Source organism: Piliocolobus tephrosceles, chromosome 17 (assembly GCF_002776525.5).
Source record: "Piliocolobus tephrosceles isolate RC106 chromosome 17, ASM277652v3, whole genome shotgun sequence".
NCBI lineage: Eukaryota > Metazoa > Chordata > Mammalia > Primates > Cercopithecidae > Piliocolobus > Piliocolobus tephrosceles.
Window position 1 is genome coordinate 18,433,887 of NC_045450.1, and position 16,550 is coordinate 18,450,436.

The 16,550-nt window shown below is 43.7% G+C and overlaps 1 protein-coding gene across 3 annotated transcripts in view; it reads left to right on the forward strand.

Annotated features, from left to right (window-relative positions):
• Positions 1 to 16,550, forward strand: part of VPS35L (VPS35 endosomal protein sorting factor like) — a 148,886-nt gene that overhangs the window by 49,239 nt on the left and 83,097 nt on the right. For all 3 annotated transcript variants that reach the window (XM_023225070.2, XM_023225069.3, XM_026455354.1), the window contains exons 10-14: positions 2,859 to 2,955; positions 3,996 to 4,043; positions 5,358 to 5,451; positions 11,184 to 11,261; positions 11,752 to 11,874. In XM_023225070.2, the coding sequence (XP_023080838.2) occupies positions 2,859 to 2,955; positions 3,996 to 4,043; positions 5,358 to 5,451; positions 11,184 to 11,261; positions 11,752 to 11,874 (440 nt within the window). The remainder of the gene's footprint in view (positions 1 to 2,858; positions 2,956 to 3,995; positions 4,044 to 5,357; positions 5,452 to 11,183; positions 11,262 to 11,751; positions 11,875 to 16,550) is intronic.

Genomic DNA, 16,550 nt, shown 5'->3' on the forward strand with positions numbered 1-16,550 from the left:
ATATTGAAGTGTCTTCTGAATTGATTTCCGGATTTTGAAGGCGTCCCCATGTAGCAGCCCAAGTGCTAAAGTATAAACCGTGTCGTGTCATGCCATTCCTATGCTCAGAACCCTTCAGGGGGTTTCCATTATGTTTAGAAAAACTCTCAGACTCCTCACCAAGGCTTCAGCCCTGTGCGAACTGGCTTGTGATGCTGGCTGCACCCCTTTCTGCTTAGCAAATTGGCTTGCTTTTTGTTCTTTGACCATAGTGAGGTTATACCTACCTCAGGGCCTTGCATTTGCTGTTTTCTCTCCCTGGAATGTATTTCTTCCACATCTAGGCATGGCTGGCTCCCTTTCATACTTCAGGGCTCAGCTCAGATACCGCCTCTGTAGGAGCCTTCTCTGACCACTGCATCTAATGAGCCCCTTCCCGTAAATCTCACTCAAGTCACTCTTTATTCCAATACTTAGTTTAGTATCTTTAATAGTGCTATTAGATATTATCTTATTTGTTTGCCTGCTTATTCTCTTTCCTGTTTGTCATTTGTCTTCCCCCACTGGAATGCAAGTTTTATGAAGATAAGATCTACCTTGTGCACTGTTATCTCCCCAAAGCCTAGAACACCACCTTTAGTTGGCCCTTAAGGCATTTGTGTTGAGCACATGAAGTAAAGGAATATAGTACTTAGTTTGCTGTAAGATCTTAAAGTCCTGCATAACAGAATCCTTTTTCTAAATTATTCCTTGAGCTGGAAGGAAAGCCTAAAGATTCTGTACTGGTGTATGCAGATTGTCATATAGCTTGCAGTCAATGTGTGTATGCAGAGCAGCCTGCCTTTAGCCTGATTTCCAACTCTTTCAGGCAACCTGAACCAGTTTGTTTTAGCCTTTGCTGAATCTCAGTTCCTTCAACTAGAGAGTGAGAGATTTTATAGATGACCTCAGAGACCTATTTTTGCTTTTGGATTTTAAGCCACAAGATTCAGTCATATGAAGGGAAATTAACACTGCTCCTCCCTGTCCCCAAAGAGAAGATTGACAAATGAATGTAAGAATAACTGCTATCTTTTCCTGCCTGGATCTCTTGAAAGTAGACAAGAAAAGTTACTTCATGTGTAGAGATCTAGGCCAGAAAGAGGAAAATGGTCATTTCCCATCCTTTTGAAAATGGTAAGCAAATAGTTCTCAAGTGAATGAAGCGTGCCAGCCATGCAAAAATAGACTGAGGAGATTGCAATTTCAAAATATCTGCAGTTATGATTAGTGACTCTTCTCTGCTAGAAAAGTACCTAGAGATTTGTCTTTTTTTTTTGCTGATTCTATAGGAATTTTGATCACCTTCGTATACCACCAAGTGACAGAAACAGGGATGAAAATGACTCATTGCAAAACAGGATGAGAGCCAACAAGCTAAGAATCATTTGCTATATTAAAGAAACTAACTTCTCCCTTTTAATTTATTTATTCATTTTTTAGAGACAAGGTCTTGCTCTGTCTTACTCTGTCTCGCTCTGCCCAGGCTGGAGTGCAGTGGCTCGAACGTAGCTCACTGCAGCCTCAAACTCCTGGGCTTTATTGATCCTCCCACCTCAACCTTCCAAGTAGCTGGGACTACAGGTGTGAGCCACAGTGCCTGGCCAGCTTCTCCCTTTTTGAATTAATCCTAAAAGTATAAAACATCCAGTGGTGGGATGGAGCTCTAATCTTTGCCAAAATCATTTAGAAGAAATCATTTCCATGTGACAGTTTAACAATGGCCTTCATGGTGTTGATAAGTTTTGTGTTTTTTCTTTCATTTCTCCATATTCTCTTCCATTGCTTACGATGTATGTCAAGTCCAGAACTGTGAGAAATAAATTTCTGCTGTTTAAAAATATGTATGTCAAAAGCAAGCTTGGGTTCCAGTTCCAGAAAATTCAAAATAACAGTAATGAAGGTCAGGGCTGATGGGCCAGCTAGCCCTTGGTACCAACGATCCTCACTTTTGTCTTGCTGCTCTCATGGTCAGTATGGCTGCAGAGGTTCCAGCTGTCGTGTCTGCATTCCAGTCAGTGAGTAGGAAGAAGGAGTGAGGGAAGGCAAGCCCCTTCCCTTAAAGATACTTCTCAGAAGTTGCCCTTCTATTTATATATCCTGGGACCAGAACTGACCCACATGACCACACCTAACTGCAAGGATGGCCCTGTGCCCTGCAGGAAAATGCGAGTTCTTTTATTAAAGAGGAGGACAATAGCTCATGGAGTAAACTGGCAGTTTCATAAGGTGACTCGTCTTGGAGCCAGTCATGAGCCAGCAACATAATTCTGGCTGGTTTCTCACCTCAGGGGCCTTGCTTTACCTTCCTCTGGCCCATTGTGATGGGTAGAGCGAAAACTTAGATCACATTTCATGTTGCAGTCGCAGTTCCCTAAAACATCTGGAATTCTCAACAATGTTGTCATAGTTACTAGGAGGTAACCAAGAACCTCTGGATTATATTAGAGGCAGTGGCTAAGAATGTCGGCCGCGACTGCCTGGGTTGAATTCCAGCTCTTACATTTGCTTGCTGTGTGCCTTGGGTGAGTCACTACATTCCTCTGTGCCTTGGACTCTGCATCTGTAAAATAAGATAATAAAAGTACATACCTCAGAGGGTTGCTCTATGGGATCAGGTGAGCTGTCTGTAAAGCACTGTGAACAACACTTGGCACTTAGAAAGCCTGTGTTTGTGGAAACTATTGTTATCATCAGTTGCTTCCTGATAGTGATATTTGGAAAGAAAGACAGAGGCTGAGTCACCCCCTTTTCTGCTCCAGGGTAATATGTTCCCATCCGGGAACTCACACAGATCCTGAGATTTAGGAGGGCTGATGGGTCTTGTTTTTGTATTACAGATCACTTTTCTCCAGAGAATGCCAATGACACAGCCAAGGAAACATGCCTAAATTGGTTTTTCAAGATTGCCTCCATCAGGGAACTCATTCCAAGATTGTATCCTTTTTCTTTTTTCTTTTTTTTTTTTTGTCTGATGATTTTCAAGATAGGCTAAAAGAGTTGTACTGTTAATAGAAGCCATGTGATGGGATGCCCTGACATTCTTATTTAAAATGTGGTCCCGTTACGGTTGCTAGCCTGAAAATACATAGAGGGCAAGCCACATTGTAGAAACCCTTGGACTCTTGCTCTTTCCAGTTTTTTTGTCTTTTACTTTGAACACGATGCCATGTGTCAGGCATTTGTTTCCTTGTGGAACATTGCCACCTTAATTCTCTCAGTTAAAATGCTTTACATTTGTATTTTCTCTGATTCCAAGAACTTGAAAGAACAGGGTCAAGCTTGGCAGGGCAAATGCCAATATTGAAGAACAGAATTCGACTTATACATAAAATTGCATCTTAGTTATCTAAAGTTCTTTCTTTCTTTCTTTCTTTCTTTTTTTTTTTTTTTTTGAGGCAGAGTCTCACTCTGTTGCCCAGGCTGGTGTGCAGTGACGCGACCTTGGCTCACTGCAAACTCCACCCCCCGGGTTCACACCATTCTCCTGCCTCAGCCTCCCGAGTAGCTGGGACTACAGGCGCCCGCCACTACGCCCAGCTAATTTTTTTGTATTTTTAGTAGAGACGGGGTTTCACCGTGTTAGCAAGGGTGGTCTCAATCTCCAGACCTCGGGATCTGCCCGCCTCTGCCTCTCCAAAGTGCTGGGATTACAGGCATGAGCCACCGCACCTGGCCTCTAAAGTTCTTTCTTTCTCCATAAAGCATTGATTAGAAATGCTTAAAACCCAGTTTATATTTCAGCATGTAACTATGAGTCAATGTGTAACATTTTCCACAATTTATTTTAGATAAGTATGAAACTTTGAAAACCATATGTAGAAACCATAAGCTACCTTAGTTCGCTAGATTGTTGAGGGCCGTCCTGGTTTCCGTCTCCTACGACCTGCCTACTTCTCTTCATGGATAGTTTAGTCTTTTCTCCATAGGGAGTAGACCTTCTGGAAAACATCTTCCTTAACAGGATGTTCTTGTAGTTACGTGGAGGCATCCATCCTGAAATGTAACAAATTCCTCTCCAAAACGTAAGGCTCTTCGATAAAATCTAGAACCATAAAATTGTTCAAAATCTCCCGTGTGTACACAGATAGTAATGGCAATGTAATAGTAGCCATTATTCACTGAGTACTTAATGCGTGTTAAACACCTTCTGTGCATTTTCTCGTTGAATCCAAATGAAACTGAATGAAGTAGAGACACCATCCTAATCCCTGTATTAGGGAGAGGAAGACTCAAGCCAGGAGAAGTTGATTGAGGAGGTCAAGGAAGATCAGCTCAACTGGATTTGAATCTTGGCTGTACTGGTACTAGCTGTATGGTCTTAGCAGGTTATTTACAGCCTCAGAACCTCAGGCTCCCTCTCCTGGGAACATGACCCTAAGAAGAGGTCTGAGGGGGTCCTTCGGGTCATACATGCAACAGTGAGAGTCACACCTGGTACACGGTGGGTCCATCCTCTGTGTTGGCTGCTGCTGTTGATGATGATGAAAATGATGACGTCAGAAGCAGAAGCCTTTGCCCTTAGTGGCTTAGGTCCATGCTACTCAATGTATCACAATGTTTTGAGAGTAATTATAGGACATGGGGGACCCAGATCTGCTTTCTGCAGAGCAGGTGAAATGCTGAGTCATGTTACATAGCTAGATAATGAATTCCTTGAAGCCCGGGAGTGACTGATTCATGGTGTTCCACAGATAACTCTTCTGATTGGATTTAGAATTTATCTCAAATGTGTTGGATTTGGATCTCGGGATGCCTGGAGTAGTTTGGGGGAATAACATGGGTACTGAAGAAACAGTTATTTTGCCTCACCAGTTGGAGGAGGATAATGCCTTAGGCAGAGGGAAGACATACATTGCAGGAGAAATAAATTGTAATTCACATTGTTGGTAGTTGGAGGATGTCAGATGCCAGCCTGAGATTCACGGAAGGAACAGGATACGGGACAGTAAATCTGTGGCAAACAAAAATAGATGTGGGGAGAAGATCAAGGGGTTCCCAGTCGATGGAAAATAATTGGAGACAAAAACTGTTAAAATTAATAAAATAAATGTGACCTCGATTGGGGAAAAAATGTGGTTAGCCTCCACCACTGTGCAAATGATAACGATGAAATAAATCATTAAATGAACAAATTGTATCAGAAGAGAAAGACTGTTGTTACATTGCCTTAGAAAACTGAAACTTTGACCTTGGTTTGTTACTGAAACTTGATTTTTCCTCCCCACACCACCCCCCTCGCGAATTTAGGAAGTTTTTATTTTATCTTTATTTTAAAAATAAAGGAACAGCGAGTTCTCACGTTGAGTGTAATGCTGGCCTCTTTTTGTCTCTTGCAGGGGAATTTCAGAGTGCCTGCCCCGGTTAACATGCATGATCAGAGGGATCGGAGACCCGCTGGTGTCGGTGTACGCCCGTGCCTACCTGTGCCGGGTAGGCCATGCGAGTCACTACCCTTGACGGCACGGCTGCCGCCCATCTCCTTGAATGTTCACACAGGGCCCTCCTTCCCCACCACGCCACAAGTCATTGAGAGAAGGACTTTTTAGTGGCTAATTTTAGATCATATCTCTGCCACAGAAAGTAGAACTGTAGGGTTTCTTTTAAAAATTAATTTGAAAGTAGACCAACTTACCATAGCTTTAATTAGGGGATGTTTAAGGTCATCTTCTTACAAATGAACTGGTTTTCAAAATTAATTGTTTCTCAGTTCTTGCTGCGAAGGAGGCTCCCAGGGCCCTTCGGCTGACAAGTTGCTTTTCATTGACTTGAAACATGCTCTTCCTTTGTCTTGACTTTGATTGCTTTATTAGTTTTCTGCTTGGCAAGGGAGCGGTGTCCCACATGACGACAGGCCTCAGGGTGTGTGTGGCCTGGCTTAGGTGGCTGCTGTGAAAGCAGGTAGAGGGACTGATTAGAAATTACTTGCCCATGCCCTGCTTTAAAGCACTGTGAGGCGTCAGCTAAGCTATAAAGTTTTTTGTGTCTGGAAAAACGTAACCAATGGAGGTTACGTGGTCTTTCTTTTTTTTGAAATGGAGTCTCACTGTGTCGCCCAGGCTGGAGTGCAGTGGCACCATCTCAGCTCATTGCAGCCTCCACCTCCTGGGTTCAAGTGATTTTCCTGTCTCAGCCTCCTGGGTAGCTGAGATTACAGGCGTCTGCCACCACGCCTGGCTAATTTTTATATTTTTAGTAGAGACAGGGTTTCACCATGTTGGCCAGGCTGGTCTTGAACTCCTGACCTCAAGTGATCTGCCGACGTTGGCCTCCCAAAGGGCTGGGATTACAGGTGTGAGCCACTGTGCCTGGCTGGTATATGGCCTCTCCATAGTTTTCTTCAGCTCACACAGGGTCTTTGCCTCTGTCAGGACTCCCCTAGCAGTGAGAATCTTCCCTATGGTCCCATCAATATTGCACATCCTTAGATCATTGCCCCTGATAAGCCCCAGACCTCCTTGAGGACAAAGTTGCAGTTAGAGCCTCCCCCATGAATTTGCGCCTTATTAAACCAGAAGGTGAGAACATGTAGCCTGTGATTTGCTGCTTCTGCGTGACAGCCAGCAAATGTCAGCAGCCCTGTGGTCTCAAGTGTCATGAAAAACTAAGTGCCTTCAGAGTGAGAAGTAGATATCCATTAGGAAGGGCACTTTTTATAGGTCTGTTTCTTGATACTGAGAATGAAAGAAAAAGCCTTTCATTTAAGGGCACACTCTTCCCTCTTTGTAGCAGAGGCCAAAGTATGTACGCATCGCCCACTGCTTGAAACCTGGTGGTGGGGGGGGGGAGATTTTCCATCCAGAGATATCAGGTGTGTTTCCAAGGACAACTTTCGAATATATTAAACTTGAATACTCCTCCCAAGTCAGTGTTTGCTGAGGCCCTACTGTGCACAGAACACAATGCTACATCCTCTGGGAGAGATGCAAAGATATTGTTTGCATATTTCTTTTTTCTTTTTTTTTTGAGATGGAGTCTCGCTCTGTTGCTAGGCTGGAGTACAGTGGTGTGATCTCAGCTCACTGCAACCTCTGCCTCCTAGGTTCAAGCAATTCTTTTGCCACAGACTCCCGCGTAGCTGGGACTCCAGGTGTGCACTACCACGCCCAGCTAATTTTTGTATTTTTAGTAGAGACAGGGTTTCACCATGTTGGCCAGGATGGTCTCAATCTCTTGACCTCATGATCCGCCCACTCCGGCCTCTCAAAGTGCTGGGATTGCAGGCATGAGCCACCACACCTGGCCTTTTCTTGTTTTTTTTTTTTTTTTTTTTTTTTTTTTGAGCCAGAGTCTCACTCTGTTGCCCAGGCTGGGGTGCAGTGGTGAATCTCAGGTCACTGCAACCTCTGCCTCCTGGGTTCAAGCGATTCTCATGTCTCAGCCTCCCGAGTAGCTGGGATCACAGGCACCTGCCACCATGCCCAGCTAATTTTTGTATTTTTAGTAGAGATGGGGTGTCACTATGTTGGCCAGGCTGGTCTTGAACTCCCCACTTCAGGTGATCTGCCTTCCCCGACCTCCCAAACTCCTGGAATTACAGGTGTGAGCCACCACGCCCAGCCTTGTTTGTGTATTTCTGCTCTGTTGCCTTTTGCCTTGTAGAACATAGCAAATGCTTTTAACACACGTTGACATCACTTGAATAAGGCCTGATGTCGGAGACCTGATGATAAAGACTTAGACTCATGCTGTCTTTTATGCAAATAATTTGGTTATTAAAGAGAAATCAGAAAGTGAGGAAGTGTGTATTTTTTGCAAGCCTGTTCCCTTTTAATGTTTGAAGTCAGGTACATGAGCTAGGGTACACAATCATATTTGTTACATATAAAGTGCCTTTGAATGACAGATGGAACTTGAAACACAGTGACGATGAGGAGAAGATGCAGAGGACAAAGCAGACCCATCCCAGCAAGATTGGTAGTGGCGTGCCTGGCGTCTGCTGAAATCATTTTTGTCAGTCCAGGCAATGCATTGATTCCTCTGGTTGGGTAGTTTCTAAAAGTCTCTTTAACATTAAAAGAGTAAGAGAGGCCAAGCACAGTGGCTCATGCCTGTAATCCCAGCACTTTGGGAGGCTGAGGCGTGCAGATCACTTGAGGTCAGGAGTTCAAGACCAGCTTGGCCAACATGGCAAAAACCCGTCTCTACTAAAAAATTAAAAAATTAGCCAGGCATGGTGGTACACGCCTGTAGTTCCAGCTACTCGGGAGGCTGAGGCACAAGAATCACTTGAACCCAGGAGGCAGAGGTTGCAGTGAGCCAAGATCGTGCCACTGTACTCCAGCCTAGTTGACAGAGCATGACTGCCTCAAACAAACAAACAAACAAGAGACAGCCTGTGTGTTAGTAAGATTTCTTTCAGTTGCAAGTGCCAAAAACCCAGTTCATACTACTTTAAGCAAAAATAGGAACTTACTGGCCAGTGTCTGGAGAGAACAGGGGTAGTGCAGGCACGGCTGAATGCAGGCCCTCAAAGGGTGCCATCAAGAATCAGCCTCTCCCCACATCACTCAGCTCTGCTGTCCTCTGATTTGGCTTCGTTCTGTGACTTGCTTTTTTTATATGATGGCCCATAGTGGCCTCTGGCTTCCATCCTACCACCTTAGGAACCTTGTTGGAAAGTGTGTTTTCTCGCCAGTAGATCTAGCCAGAGCCTCAGGGCTGATTCTTGGTGGATTACCTAGGGTTGCTTGTCCACCCCAGTCACGTGGCCATGGGTTGGGGTCTGGGTGCTTACTGACTGGGCCTGGGTGACATGCCCCCGCGTGGAACTCAGGGTGAGGTGGACCCAGCTCCACCACAAACCTCATGGTCCGAGAGGAAGGTTTGATTCCCCAGAGACAAATGTAATTTGCTGTTACCAGCAACAAGGGGTATGAATGCTGATCAGGCCGAAACAGCAGATGGGAATCATGAGCAATACCCTTGCTGCTCCGAGGAGACACGTTTTAGACCCGAGCAGATATCCAAGCTGCTCATTTGGCCCGATGAGAAGAGGAAAACAGAAAACAAAAGCTCTGAGTGGGTAGAGCGTAGGGGGAGCTGGAAGCTGTTTATTAGAGGAAGGTATGATTAACTCCTAACTTACAGCCGCTTCAGCTCATCTCCATAGCTCAGCCACCAGGCCAGCCTTTGCTGTCACCTAACAGATAATTATTGTCTTTTCTACAATATGATTAAGTGGAAGGAGAATCAGAACACTGTAGAACTGGATCTGATGTTTCTTGTTAGTACATATATATATATATATATATATGTATGTATATATATATTTTAATCTATGTGCTTGTCCTTGGAAACAGCACTTCCTGTACCCAATCACAGAGCTGCTCTTGGAATTTAACACCCGGATGGTTTTCAAATGCCATCTGAAAAACATTATTATTGTTACCCATCATGTCCTCTGAGTAATGGAATGTGAATGGGAGAAATCTATCCCCATTTGAAGAAACGGAGGTCCAGTCTCGCTCTGTTGCCCAGGCTGGAGTGCAGTGGCGCAATATTGCTCACTGCAACTGCCACCTCCCGGGTTCAAGCGATCCTCTCACCTCAACCTCCCAAGTAGCTGGGTCTACAGGCGTGCACCGCCACGCCCAGCTAATTTTTGTGGTTTTTAGTAGAGACAGGGTTTCACCATGTTGGCCAGGCTGGTCTCAGACTCCTAACCTCAAGTGATTGGCCCACCTGTGCCTTCCAAATTTCTGGGATTACAGGTGTGAGCCGCTGCAGTCCAGCCTACAAAGTTGTTTTTGCGATTAAGCAGCAATTTGGAAATGAAGCGTTTCTGAGGAAGTCGGTTTAAGAAATGCTGTGATGTTGTATTTTAAACCTATGAACTCCCCTCCATAGCTCATCCCTCTACTTTTCCATCTAACCTCATTACTGTACCTTATCTATGATTAGTAAATGTCTTCAGCTAGAATTGTTACAGTCTGTTTTGTAACAATGAAGTCAGGACCTAAGGGATTATAGCATTGTTACACTTCATGCTCATCTTACATGAAATTGCATAAAATGTATTAAAATTTATGTCTACTCTTATCACTGCCTTGCAAAGAATGGATTTGTATAGCTTTTAACTAACCATGTAACGGGGGCAGCACCACATCTGAAATCCAAGCTGACTGTCTCATGTACTGTAATCTTTGTGTTTCATCTAATAAGTACAACTACCTGTGTGTTTATCATCTTTTTAAATTGTGTACACAATCTCGAGAGTATATTCCTTTTTAGTTCTGTATTGATTTGTTCTCTTGGTCATCTGTTTAGAAATACATTCAATACCTTTGGGGAAGAGCAAAGATGATTTCTGCAAATGTCGCCCTTTTTTATTAAAAATAGCTTCTGTGGTCTTTCTTATAAAAGCAGTACATGTTTATTGAATAAGAAAACAGATAGGCTGGGCGTGGTGGCTCACTCCTGTAATCCCAGCACTTTGGTAGGCTGAGGTGGGCGGATCATCTGAGTTCAGGAGCTCGAGACCAGCCTGGCCAACATGGTGAAACCCCATCTCTACTAAAAATACAAAAATTAGCCGAGTGTGGTGACACATGCCTGTACTCCCTGCTACTTGGGAGGCTGAGGCACGAGAATTGCTTGAACCTGGGAGGTGGAGGTTGCAGTGAGCCAAGATTGTGCCACTGCACTCCACCCTGGGCAACAGAGCGAGACTCCGTCTCAAAATAAAACAAAAAACAGATGAGGAAAAAAAAAAAAATTAGGCCAAGCGCTGTGGCTCACACCTGTAACCCCAGCACTTTGGGAGGCCAAGGCGGGCAGATCATGAGGTCAGAAGATCAAAACCATCCTGGCCAACATGGTGAAACCCCGTCTCTACTAAAAATACAAAAATCAGCCGGGCATGGTGACACGTGCCTGTAATTCCAGCTACTCAGGAGGCTGAGGCAGGAGAATCCCTTGAACCAGGGAATCGGTGGTTGCAGTGAGCCAAAATCGTGCCACTACACTCCAGCCTGGCAACAGAGCAAGACTTCATCTCAAAAAAATAATAATTTTCTGGACTTTTTCTATATCTATAAACATAGGGTGTGTGTGTGTGTGTGTGTGTGTGTGTATACACACACACATATATATATTAATTTCCAAAAATAAAATCATACTACTGTTATTGTTTGCAACCTGTTTTTCCATTTGTCTGGCTTCAGGTGGGAATGGAAGTGGCCCCACATCTCAAAGAAACCCTAAATAAGAACTTTTTTGACTTCCTCCTTACGTTCAAACAGGTAAGAGAACACTCTCAGAATAGCTAATCGATACAACAGTTCTGTGAAAGCAAAGTCAGAAAACCCAGTTGGTTTTCCAAGTGGAGAATGCCTTAAAGCTCTTTAAATGTGCAGGCCCTGGAAAATTACACTAGCTTCTGTTGTAGACAATTAAAATGTGTTGATTGTACTGAGTAAGCGGAGAAAGTTAATATGCATGTGTTAACAGGAAACGTCTCCAGTCGATCAGCCTTGCTTCTGAGCATCTGCTGGCTCCATTTTTATCAGGTTCCTGCTTTCCACAGCGCTCATTCCCAAAACAGCCCAGCTTGGTGACATGAGAAACTTTCTGTGTTTTTTTCTGGTTTAAAAAAAAAAAGCAACTGAGAAACCAGGCTATTTCTCTCAGGGCTGTCCACATGCTTACAAGTATGCACAGTCTGTGAGTTGTGTGTGCTTTGTTGTTTGATTTTTCCCCTCTTTTTCTAAGTGTTTGTTTGGTCTCCTGTAGATTCATGGGGATACGGTCCAGAACCAGCTGGTGGTCCAAGGAGTGGAGCTTCCATCGTACCTCCCCTTGTACCCGCCTGCCATGGACTGGATCTTCCAGTGCATTTCCTACCATGCCCCCGAGGTAACTGCTTCAGTGTGACACTCACCTTCTGTATGGCAACAGCCCCTGCACACTGTGCCTTTTCATGTTAATGGGACCCCTTCATAACAGCTATAGCAAGGTTAGCGCTAGCCAGCCTTTATAGAGGGCTTACCATGGTGGCTGGTTCTGTGCTTAGTGCTTTTCTGAGACTGTCTCATTTTAACAACTGTGGGAGGGGAATGTGGTGGCTTGAGAGGCCGTATGCCTAAGTGAGGCCACAGCTAGAAAGCAGTTGGTGGCTGGGTACGGTGGCTCACATCTGTAATCCTAGCACTTTGCAAGGCCAAGTTTGGGAGGATCACTTGATTTTAGGAGTTTGAGACCAGCCTTGGCAACATAGCAAAACTCCATCTCTACAAAAAATTAGCCAGGCATGGTGATATATGTCTGTAATCCCAGTTACTCAGGAGGCTGAGGTGGGAGCACTACCTGAGCCCCAGAGTTCAAGGCTACAGTGAGCTGTGTTTGTATTACTGCACTCCAGCCTGAGTGACAGAGCAAGACACTGTCTCATTAAAAAAGAAAAAAAAGGAAGGTGGTTGGTGACTTGATACAAACCCATGGAATTGGGCTCCAGGTCCAACAAGTCTTATTGCCTCTTCACTTACCTTTCATGTACCCCTTTTGTGTTTATAATAATCCAATAAAGTCTGTAGAGCAGGTATGTTATGGAAGGAAAATAAAGCTCAGATGCTTAATTTCTTTTATAAGATTATTTTTCTTTCCTTTTTTTCTTTTTTGCCAGTTGAAGTATTGTCAGGAATTGAAGTGACATCAGAATCATAGCAGACATGTATTTTTTTTTCTTTTCCAAAACTGAGAAGCAGTTTTAGTAGAACACTAATTCAAACTGTCATGAAGACTGTGATAGGCCAGGCACAGTGGCTCATGCCTGTAATCCCAGCACTTTGGGAGGCTGAAGTGTGCAGTTCACTTCAGGCCAGCAGTTCAAGACCAGCCTGGCTAACATGGATATATAGTCGTATATCACCATGCCTGGCTACTTTTTTGTATTTTTTTGTAGAGATGGAGTTTTGCTATGTTGCCCAGGCTGCTCTTTTGTAGAGACGCTGTCTCTACAAAAAATACAAAAATTAACTGCGCATGGTAGTATGTGCCTGTAGTCCCAGCTACTCAGGAGGCTGAGGCAGAGAATTGCCTGAACCTGGGAGGCGGAGGTTGCAGTGAGCCGAGATGGCATCACTGTACTCCAGCCTGGGTGACAGAGCCAGACTGTCTCAAAAAAAAAAAAACAAGACTGTGATAGATGAAGCTTCCCTTGTCTTTGTTTGATAGTTGCAAAGAAAAGAGAGACTACAAAACAGGGACACATAGAGCAAGGCAAAGTTGAAGGATATCTGCCTTTTCCTAGATGTTGCCAATACATGTTGAAAGCTGTACAGAAAAGAGAAAAAAAGGACATGACTTTAACTGAGCTATCCCGCTTTTAAGGATTTATGCTGTAAGTTAGACGAGTGCATAAACATTATAAACACACAGAGATGCACACACGGTTTGTTCACAGTAGTGCAAAATTGGAGGCAAGCATCAGAGAGGACTGGTTATGGTATGTGCATTCAGTGAGATGTTAATGAGGCCATTTAAAATGATGGAGACTCCTGATGATCTGTGCATGCTGATGTAAGGGTGTTCATGGTATATGGCTAAGTGCAAAAAGGAAGGTACGTTGCTGTGTGTGTTGTAAGTGGCAGTGTGGCCTAGTGTTCAGGCGTGGGCTCTGGAGTCAGGGTGCCTGGGTCTGCATCTCAGCTCCGTTACAGCTGTTGTGATAGAGTAGGGAGCAGGTAACTTATTCCTAACCACTCTGAGTCTTCTTTCTTCATCTGTAAAATGGGAGCGATATTAATGATTCCTATTTTCTAGTCTGTTGCAAGGATCAAAGAAATCACTGTATCTATGGTGCTTAGTGTAGCGCCCCACATCTTGGTACTGACAGACGTGATTTTTATATCTGTGCAAGAGAGTTGGGAAGGAGAAGTGACAGAATATCACGGGAGTGTGAGATTTGGGGCCATCGTAACTTATTTTTCTTTGCCCATCTGTTTTTTTCTTTCTTCCTTTGGGACAGAGTCTTGCTCTGTCTCCCAGTCTGGAGTGCACTGGTGCAATCTCGACTCGCTACAACCTCTGCCTCCCAGGTTCAAGCGATTCTCATGCCTCAGCCTCCTGAGTAGCTGGGACTACAGGCATGCACCACCACACCCAGCTAATTTTTATATTTTTAGTGGAGACGCAGTTTCACCTTGTTGATCTCGTGCTGATCTCTAACTGCTGGCCTCAAATGATCCTCCCGCCTCGGCTTCCCAGAGTGCTGGGATCACAGATACCAGCCACTGCGCCCGGCCACCCATCTCTGTTTTCTAACTTTTCAACAACTTTGCACTGCTTACATTTTTACTTTTTGAGATTCTAAATTATGAGGAGAAAAACGGACATCCTATACTTCAGGTGAATAGTCTTACCATTAAGTAAATTGATTTTAAATCAAGCCACTATAAAGGGAAGATTGTTTGAAATTTTGCTGCTGGTTCTCTATGGTCCTCAGCATGGTTTGAGCAACCACATGCTGTCCCCCACTTCTGGGAAGGGTACCACGAACTTGACTGTTTTCTTGGTATTCCACTGAATGACGGAAACATACAAGCAGGATTGACGTGGTGAAATGAGAACGCTTATTTTTTTTTTCTTATTTTAGTGAAAGGCAAAATCAGATTTAAACACAAAAAGTACATGTCACAAGGCAGTCTTCTTTTTATTTTAAGCCCCAGTCATCTCAAAGGATGGCAGAAGCTGGGAATAGAGCTTTCCTGGGAGTAAGCTCTAGGAAATCATTATTGCACTAGAATAAGTGATTAAAAAATTAGGTCACCTGAATAATAATAAACTCTGATTGTTGGGCACACTTAAATAAGGGACATGCAGTGTCTTGTTAAAAAAAAATCATTTTCAAACTGCAGAAGAATTGATGTGGGTATGGAAGGTGGTGTTAAAGGTGCATGTGACAGTTTGGTGCCTAAAAGCTCTTTGATAGTGGCCGCTATGAGTTACCTGCAGAGTAGAGCTGTGTATATCCATTAGAGGCCAAGACTTCAAAATAGGGGATGGTAAAGTTCGGCTGCAGCAGTCGGTAATATGCAGGGCAAGCAGGTGAGAGAGGGAAAGGAATAATACCTTTAGTTGTGAATATCTCATCTACAGAATTTCAAATTGAAGTTGAAATCCAAGGTAAAAAATCAAGGCATGTCTTAGTCCGTTTGGGCTGCCATCATAAGGCGCCATAGGATGTTTAAAATAGAATTGCAGCCTCGGCCTGACTTCTTTTCTCTCTTCCTGTACTTTTGAAGTGGGTAAATAATTATAAATAACCTAATCTGGAGATCACCTTAAAAAATCCAACAGTTGGCCAGTCATGGTGGCTCGCACCTGTAATCCCAGCACTTTGGGAGGCTGAGACGGGCAGATCACGAGGTCAGGAAATCGAGACCATCCTGACTAACACAGTGAAACCCCGTCTCTACTAAAAATACAAAAAAATTAGCTAGGTGTTGTGGCGGGCACCTGTAGTCCCAGCTACTTGGGAGGCTGAGGCAGGAGAATGGTGTGAACCCAGGAGGTGGAGCTTGCAGTGAGCTGCGATTGCACCACTGCACTCCAGGCTGGGCGACAGAGCGAGACTCTGTCTCAAAAAAAAGAAAAAAAAAATCCACCAGTTAAATACGTTCTCAAACTCCATATATATTAGTAAAATGGTCATTGAATTAGACACGAAGACATATTCTTCTTCCCCAAAAAAGTATGCATGTAAAACCTGGTGAAATTGTCTAGTTAGTTGTATTATACCAGTGTCAATTTCCTAGCTTTAATAATGCATTATAGTTATGTAAATGGGAGAAGCTGGGTGGTGGGTACCCAGGACTTCTCTCTACTGTTTTTTTCAATTACTGATGAGTCTGTAGTTAATTCAAAATAAAAAGTCTTTTAAAAATCCTTCAATTGGGATGAATGCTCCATTCTTCATGATACGATTATTATGTATTGTGTGCCTGTATCAAAACATCTCATGTACCCCATAAATATATACACTTACTATGTACCCACAAAAAATAAAAATTAGGCCGGGCGTGGTGGCACATGGCTGTAATCCCAGCACTTTGGGATGCCATGGTGGGCAGACCACTTGAGGTCAGGAGTTCGAGACCAGCCTGGCCAACATGACGAAACCCCGTTTCTACTAAAAATACAAAAATTAGCCGAGTGTGGTGGTGTGTAATCCCAGCTGCTTGGGAGGCTGAGGCGGGAGTATTACTTGAACCCAGGAGGTAGAGGTTGCAGTGAGCCAAGATCGTACCCCTGCACTCCAGCCTGGGTGAGAGAGCAAGACTCTGTCTCAAAAAAGAATAAATAAATAAAAATAAATAATTAAAAATTAAACAGAAAACAAAAACTTCTGTCAGTTAGGGGCAGTTTGAAAAATGATATTATATCCATGGCATGGATTAAATAGCCATGGATTGAAAGAGTGAGGTAGATTTGTGTAATAACATGGAGAAGAAAGGGCCATCTAGATTCTCCATTAAAAAAGGCCATATTTAAATATCTCCAGCCCAGTATTTGTAAGAGTCTCCCATTGTGTA